Raw genomic sequence first — 8,766 nt, forward strand, 5'->3', positions numbered from 1 at the left:
GGCAGGGTCACTACCCACTAGGCCAAACCGGTCGTCAAACGAGATGTAAATAACTTTGATCTCGTGTAGTACATAAAATTTTTCACGTCAGTCAGCCATCAAAAAAATACAACCTGAAAAAATGTAATCCAGACGGACCGATCACTATTTCACTCATGTTTTCTGAAGGTATTCTAACAATTAACTATAATTACCGCAATAAAACAAACGAAAGAAATTTCAATAAAATAATACGAAAATAATGAATTAACGAACATCAATTGACAGTTCAATCGACAACTTTGATTGTAAAAAAAAAAACTTTGTAAGATACGGTCCGAATTGCGGATACTACTATTTGTCAACTATAGTAGAGATCGTTAAAAGTAGTTAAGTACAATTATTTACTGCGTAACAATTGCGTAAATTTGTATAAGTTCATTGTTTTGATTGTATAATAAAATACGTAAAACATGGTGTTTTTATTAAATTTTAAACTTTTATTTCATTAATTAATTATTACGAATGAAGACTCGTAGGGTGTTTTGGAACGATGCGGTCTGACTTATTTCGGGGGTCTATTATAAACCGTCAATATACCGTTGAATTACGTATGCACTTTTTTTGTCTCTTTCTTTTTGCTAATGACGTGAAAGGTATACAGACAATAGAATCCAAATATTTCGCACTTGTATTAGGCCCCGCACGTTGAAATGACATTCGAATCTAAAGGTCACTTGAATGTTATTTTGTCTCACTCGGTGAGCAAAATGCGATTTTGCTCACTGTTTTTAAGCAACAAATTACCCTTGTTCGAGCTGCTGACGTGAAAAGTGTTTTGATGAAATATTGAGTTGTTTCCTCGTGTTGGCTGGTAGATTTCACTTTATAAATTGACGAAACAAGGCTCAATTAAAATCATAACTACTAATATTTGAATTCGATTCTTTATGAGTTTGGTTTTCTTAAATAGTAACGCGTTTTGTATAAGTATAGTCACGTGTTGTCCATATTCAAATAAATGTAGGAATCTTTCTAGTCTTTACTTTGGCCTATAAAATTGAGCAGGTATAATATGTCTCCGACATATGATGTGTGTGTATGATATCGTAAATAGGCCTGTTATAATTACTTAAAATGTATAGCGGTTAATTTACTTCAAAAGTGACAAATTACTGGAGCGTGCTTCGACTATGAGGCCCAGCGTACGTGTAAAATGGTCTAGCTATTTACCCAAGTTTTAGCCTCTAGTGCACTGCGTCAAAAAACGCCTTTGTCTCAAGGGCAAAGTATAGCGCAGTATTTTAGCGGCGGCGAAATTCCCCACGAAAAATAAACAAACGCATGTTTATCTTTTGAGGCTTTTAGAGTTGTTTTTGTGTGTGTTGTTTGAAACGTTACGAATGTTTTAATTGGAATGTTTTAGTACCTGGAGGACGAGCGGGAGAACGGGGACGGCACGCGGAGCACCACGCAGCCGCAGCTCATGTGCCTCATGCCGGGTAAGCGAAGCTACGTATCATCTTAATCACGCTGTTTTTGAGAAATCACTTTGTTTATAAGCAAACATAAAACATGTCTTTATATTTTTTACATATGATGGCACAATGCGCGCACAGGGATTAGAAATTGTTGAGTGGCATTTTATATATTTTTATATATGATGGCACAATGCGCGCACCCGGATTAGAGATTGTTGAGTGGTATTTCATATATTTGACAGTCCTAATCAGCCGAAAGCATATGTTTAGGAGAGAAAATGCACTTGGGTTATCAATTATCTAGTTTGTTCAATATCAAATTTCTATTAATTATCTAGTAAGTATAATGTCCTTTAATCCATTTGAAAATCATCATCTTGCGGGGAGTCATTTTCGAAAGGGTCATTCTGCAAAAATGTATTTAAAGATGGAACGTTTTGCGATTGAACCTTTTGAGACGAGTTATTCCCACTCGTTACTACCAAGTTGTTACCAGTGGTAACTACTGGGAAAAATAATAATCGACTTATTATTATTTTCTATATTTATACAATACCATTTATGCTGTTTTTATTAGATTATTAGTATTGAACTATTACACAATTTTAGTGGTAACTACTGGGGAAAAAAAACGATCATATGTAAAAATATAAAAAAAATCCCAGTAGTTACAACTGGTAACAACTTAGTGGTAACAACTTAGTGGTAACTAGCGGGAATACTATAGTTGTGCCGTTCTCGACAATGTTCTCGGTTATGTCTCGCGCGAGAACATTCCCCATAGTAAACGGAGAATGTTATCGAGAACGGCAGAACTATAGGAATAGAGACGGGCTATTCATAGCCATTGTATTGTATTGTTACCACCAAGTTGTTACAACAGCTGGGAACGTTTTTCTCACCTGTTATTTGTGTAATGTAATTCACCGCAGTGACAAAACTACTTAGATTAATTTTTCTTCGCAAATTCACTTTAGTGGTAAATACACAGGTACAGTCAGCATCAAAAGTAGCGGATGAAACAACGCGCCAAAAGTATCTGATATTTCGGATAACTTTTCCAAATATATATAAATTGTTAAAATTCGCGCTCAAAAGTACGAGTATATCTTTTACAGTGTTAGTTGTACTATATTAAAGACATCACTTTTTGTTAAGCTGTTACAGAATGGTAGATACTTATGAAACGTTATTTGATCCGCTACTTTTGATGCTGACTGTACCAGTAGGCCGAGCACATGATTCGTGCGACAGTATCTCACGGCGAGATAGACTGCCCGTCTTTTTCTAACCATGTTAATCAAAGAGAGACGGATAGTATATCTCGCCGCGAGATACTGTCGCGCCAATCATGTACTAGCCCGGCTGGTATTTTAAAAGATGAGAATGGTTATTCGTTTTACAAGGGCGCAAAGTTGTTGTTTAACCGCTCCTGCTAATATTGATACCCGAGTAAGCGAAAGATTCCAAAATTGAAGTTCGAGAAGTGGAATCTTGAGCATTGCGAGGGTTTCAAGGCGAGAGGGTTAAACAAACTTTGCCTCCGAGTGAAACACAAAAAAATTCACCACACCAATGCAAAGAAAATACTAACTATGCAACACCAAAAAAATCAAACCTAACTGACTCCAAATGAACGTAATAAAAAAAATCATTCAAATTTGCATCTCATTACTTTGTCCCACATGTGGATAAAATGCAACTTTCTCATTCGTTTTTGAACAATCAAGAGGGCCTTTACCAGTTGGTGTGGTGAAATAGTTATTTACGATACAAGTGCCGAAAATAGGAAATTCATAACGAGTGGTGATAAATTGAAACACGATCGAAGGGAGTGTTTTAATTCGACACGAGTTGCGAATTACCCATTCGCACGTGTATCGTACAACGTTTTACAGTACATATGGCTCTTTAAAGTTTCGACATATGCATGGAAAGTGCTCATTCCCGCATGCGTGCGGGAACGTAGCACTATATGTACTGTAATAGTACATTACGATACAAGTGCGAAATATATAAATGGGAAACGAGTGACGATAAATTAAAACGCGACCGAAGGGAGTGTTTTAAATCGACACCAGTTGCGAATTACCTATTCGCACATGTATCGTACAACGTTTTACAGTACATATGGCCCTTTAAATGTTCGACACAGTAACGTAATATGAAAATTTTCGCACTAGTGCGGTAAAGTAGCACCATATGTACTGTAAAATCATTTCCGTGCATATAGAGCCATATGTACTGAAAACGTTGTACGATACACGTGCGAATAGGTAATTCGCAACTCGTGTCGATTTAAAACACTCCCTTCGGTTGTGTTTTAATTTATCACCACTCGTTACGAATTTCCTATTTTCTGCACTTGCATCGCAAATAACTGTTGCAATTCTTACCAGTGGTAACAAACCCATCATTACGCGCCATAACCGGAACTAGTTACAAATGTAGCGATTGTGGTGGCAGGCATGACGCTGCACCGCAACTCGGCGCAGCAGGCGGGCGTGGGCCCGATCTTCGACCGCGTGCTGTCGGAGCTGAGCCTCAAGATGCGCTCGCTGCGCATGGACCAGGCCGAGTACGTCGCGCTCAAGGCCATCGTGCTGCTCAACCCCGGTCAGTCCGCCATATTTCAACACCTTTTTTTTTTTCAAAATTGTTCTTGAGACAATAAAAACGCTAGTGGCCTAGTGGAATAGCGTGCGACTTGCAATCCGGAGGTCACGGCCCCGGCTCGAACCAATGAGTTTTTCGGAACTTATCTACGAAAAATCCTTTAATTCTTACCAGTCGCTTTTAGAAAAACATCGTCAGGAAATCGGAATAATCCCAATAAGGCTTCGTTTACCCGCTGGGTTGGAAGATCAGATTATAGGTATTAATTGCCAAGCGGACCCCAGGCTCCCATGAGCCGTGGCAAAAAAATGCCGGGACAACGCGAAGAAGATTAGATGTTCTTGAGATAAGATCAGACCGTTTTGTCACCGTTGTTCTTTGGGAATATTTAAGATGAAGTGTTTCAATATTTTTTCACTTCTCATGCTCATAAATTTGGTATTTAAGTCGCGTGTAAGTGGCATATTTTTGCTTTAAATTCATCTATTATGACCCTTATTAACTTAATTGTTAAGTCAAAAATCTGCCATACAACTGCCACTGCTGCAGCTCAGGGCCGGGCGCCTGAGTACGATTTTTTTAGTATTGAATAAATTCCATAAAAATAACCTTAAATATTCGACATTTCTATATATTTCCCTCGCAATCGAAGTTAAGAACCAGAGTATATAACTAAGGCCTTGATTGGGTCGCTTTATGCCCTTGTTGTCTAATCTACTATTACAGTATATATATGGCTCTTTAAAGTTTTGACATATGCACGGAAAGTGCTCATTCCCGCACGTGTGCGGGAAAGAAGCACCATATGTACTGTAAGTAACTTTTACGGTGTTAGTTGTTGTCTGGTAGAGGTCCCAGGCTATACAACTTACAGGATTACAACTTCCTTGGACAGTTTTTAAAAAAATGTGCAAGGAAATTAGACATTCGAAATGATGATAGTGATTGTGCTTGTGATATTCACCCCTTTATAGTTATTCTTTATAAAATAAATTGGCCTTTATTTACCCTATGTTGCATGCTAAAGTGGAGGAGGCCTATAGTTATTCTTTTCTTACCCCCTTATTCATAAACGTGTACTAAAGTTTCGATGCCGCTGATCATCCTTTGTCCCTTTCCGACGTATTGGTATGATGGAAAGGGACAAACGATGATCAGCGGCATCGTAACTTTAGTACACGTTTATGAATAAGGGGGTTAATAATTATTGCAGAATACAATAATTTGAATTCCATCCCCAAATATTTTTAGTATCAAAGTTACGGTATGAATGCAATAAAAAGCGAAAATAATTATATATTTTTGCTTTCTTCATTACAGATGTGAAAGGGTTGAAAAGTCGACAAGATGTTGATAATTTACGAGAAAAAGTAAGTAATATTCCTTGATAATTGATATTGTAGAACATGATGAGGGGTGAAGACGGGACGAAAAGTTTTTAAAGTTACTTCCCTTATTAGTTACAAAGATGAAATCTAAATACCTACTATTAGTAGTAGTAAATGTTTTTTTGCGAAGTGTTATTTGTCATTTTTTATATCTATCAATGAGGATATTTAGACTATGTCGTAGCAAGATCGCGATTAACCTTTTGATCGCCAAAGACGTCATATGACGCGCGCGGCTTCAGCCCAATATCAACCTTCATGCGTACCGACAAGGTTCACGATTACGCGCCGCGTGCGATACGCGTGGCGTTCAAAGGGTTAAAAAGATGTTTAGCACTAAGTAATAATTTTTTTTTTTCAATTGGCTACTCTGATACTAGGCGAATTCCTGAAAAGTTAATAGTACATTTTAGTCTTTTAATGTAACCAGGAATACACTATTGAAATCTTCTAGAGAAAGTTTCTAGTGAAACATCGTGTATACACATAAGGGTTAATTCACAACTGTCAAAATTTACTTCTTACCTTACTCCGACTATAAGAAAGTAAAAATAAAACGCGACTTTATTAAAAACTTAATTACGCGGCGTTTTGCGGCATTTATTATTAGGTTATTAGCTAAGCAACTTTGCACACACACGTTTGCATGCGGGGGCCCATTTCTCGAACGGTATTAGACTAATATTATTAGTATATATAAACTGTCAAATCTTACGGGTTTCCACGACAACACACTAATAACATCAGCCTAACATGAGTGTGTTGCCACGGTACCCCATACAGCTTGATAGTTCATTTGACGCGGGGTGGTAAGCTAACAGTAGTACGTGTGGCTTGTGCGCAGATGTTCTCGTGCCTGGACGAGTACTGCCGGCGCGCGCGCGGCGGCGAGGAGGGCCGGTTCGCGGCGCTGCTGCTGCGGCTGCCGGCGCTGCGCTCCATCTCGCTCAAGAGCTTCGAGCACCTCTACTTCTTCCACCTCGTGGCCGACGCCAGCATCGCCGGCTACATCCGCGAGGCGCTGCGCCACCACGCGCCGCCCATCGACGCCAACTCCATCATGTAAGCGGCGCCGCCCGATGTCCCGCCCCCGCCAGACCACACACTCCGGCCGAGCTGACCCCGTAGTCGTACTCTACAACACCCGTCCGCCGTTCGCGTCATGTTCTATAACTCGCCGACGTCGACATCGCGACCGTTTCTAAAGCGTTTAAATTATTTAAACGACTTTTTTTTGCCTCTTTCTAATTTTACTTGAAGGGTATTTGAGATCGATAACAATAACTCTGCTGGCGTTTTACACTAAAATATATTTACACGTGAATTTCTATCGCTGGCTGGTCCAGGCATCGTTTTAAGTTACATTATGTACCTTAGCGACAATTATGTTATGCCAATTATATTCGAAAACGCAGCGGTAGTAGAGTTATCTATTAAATACGACCGAACAACTCGCCTAGTACGTCGAATAAGATAACTAATCTTTATAACCACGATTACACAGAAAATATTTACGAACTTTGCAGTGGAAATAACAAAAGAAAAGGCGACATGCACACTACCTGCGCCCTTTGATATATTGCTTAGTTGTTCACTAGTGTAATCGAAGCTATAATCGTTACGATATACGACCGATGTAATTGTTTTGATTGACGAGCAAATATTGGCACATAAGTATCTCATTTTTATTTAATAACTCGTGCCGCCCTACGTGACTGCGTGTCGGATGTCGTAATGATATAAGCGAGGCTGATTAATATTAGACTAGGAGTCATTGCTTCAATAATTCCTTTGAGTATAAGTGATCCAAAAACTATGTAAGGCGGTTTGTTGAGACCATTCCGCCACAGAGAGCCCCAACCGTGACTGAGGAGCGAGGACTACTGTGTTCTACAACGAACGACACGATGGTGCACTACACGTCTGTGTACACCGAGTTTAACTGCTACGCCTGATTATCTGACACGTGGAGACTTGAAAGTAGGTGACTTATATTGCTGTCCACATCACAATTTGCAAGGTTACCTAATACGTTTAACTGAGTAAATACAGTAATGTAAGTCATCTTACTTCGTTCCATGCTGTGTCGGACCAAGCAGCGGGAAAGTGTACAAAAGTACATAATTATATGGGACATTCGTCAGATAAGTGTAACAGTTGTTAGGTAAAGAAAATGGGGCCGCCTCTTTATTATTACGTAGTCGTATATTATTAACGTATTTAGTTAAGGTGTTCAGCTAATTAGGATAATTATATTCGTCGAGTATCTAGATGTCCATAGTGAATTAATATAATATTTTAGACTGTTACGCGTAGGTAATTATGACGTTTACCAAATCTCTCTTCAATGCAAGAACGTTGAGCACTCCAGTACTAAATATACCGTAGCGTATTCCAATTCTGAAGATTTGAATCGCCTTGTTACTATGTTATAGATGACCTTACATGTATATCATTATTTTACATATGACGCGTATGTATAAATGCTAAAAGTATTTTCGTACATATGTTGGTGCTTTAATATGCATTTGAATATGCAGATAAAAATTAGTAATCTTGAATTATTTTAGAAAATATTTTATTTCCTTATTCAAATTTATGTCTAATTGTAAATATGAAATTGTATGTCTTGTAATTGTAACTAGTACTCACTCGAGTAATTCGTATTGATAATATAGGTATTTCACCTTTTACGGTTGGGATATTGTTTAACGTGGCCTATGAGAGTGGTTATAATAATGGTTTACGACATCCTTACAGGGCCAGTTTATTTTTGTACCTCATTCATATATAAGCTCATTTCAGGCGATGGTTGATCAACAACTAACCAGTATTAAAATTGAAAGACTTTGTCCAAATAAAAATAAATGTATATAAGAGTTAAATGGCGCATAATGGACAGTAGATGGTAATAAATGTGATGTTTCTTATAAAATTGTAATGTATTTAGTCGCGTCATTTAGAACAAGACAACAAGCTCACATATACGACATGCAAAGCAGAAGAAAGTTTTAAAATTATGAATTATATATTTGGAGAAAATGATAATCTTTCCCCATAATTTGTTATGGATACAATGTATTGCTGTTGAATATGAATGGAATTATGTAATAACTGCATTAATGTTGAAGTTGATATTATTCTATGGTTGGGTATGAATTCTATGTTGGAGGTGTTGCAGCGGTTGTGAGATGATTTATAATGATGTTCACTAAATATCTGACTAAATGTAAGTTATATTTTTTTGTATAGACATAGCTTTAAGATGAAGGTGATTAAACTTTATCATTATCACAAAACTA

The 8,766-nt window shown here is 37.9% G+C and overlaps 1 protein-coding gene across 6 annotated transcripts in view; it reads left to right on the plus strand.

Annotated features, from left to right (window-relative positions):
- The window catches only part of LOC133517691 (protein ultraspiracle homolog), a 58,147-nt gene extending 49,384 nt beyond the window's left edge, over positions 1-8,763 (plus strand). For all 6 annotated transcript variants that reach the window (XM_061851058.1, XM_061851053.1, XM_061851057.1 and 3 more), the window contains 4 exons: positions 1,406-1,481; positions 3,927-4,076; positions 5,397-5,446; positions 6,309-8,763. In XM_061851058.1, the coding sequence (XP_061707042.1) occupies positions 1,406-1,481; positions 3,927-4,076; positions 5,397-5,446; positions 6,309-6,530 (498 nt within the window). In that variant the 3' untranslated portion in view covers positions 6,531-8,763. The remainder of the gene's footprint in view (positions 1-1,405; positions 1,482-3,926; positions 4,077-5,396; positions 5,447-6,308) is intronic.
- Positions 8,764-8,766: the final 3 nt, after the last annotated feature.

The sequence above is a fragment of the Cydia pomonella genome, chromosome 5 (assembly GCF_033807575.1).
Source record: "Cydia pomonella isolate Wapato2018A chromosome 5, ilCydPomo1, whole genome shotgun sequence".
In the NCBI taxonomy this organism is placed as follows: domain Eukaryota; kingdom Metazoa; phylum Arthropoda; class Insecta; order Lepidoptera; family Tortricidae; genus Cydia; species Cydia pomonella.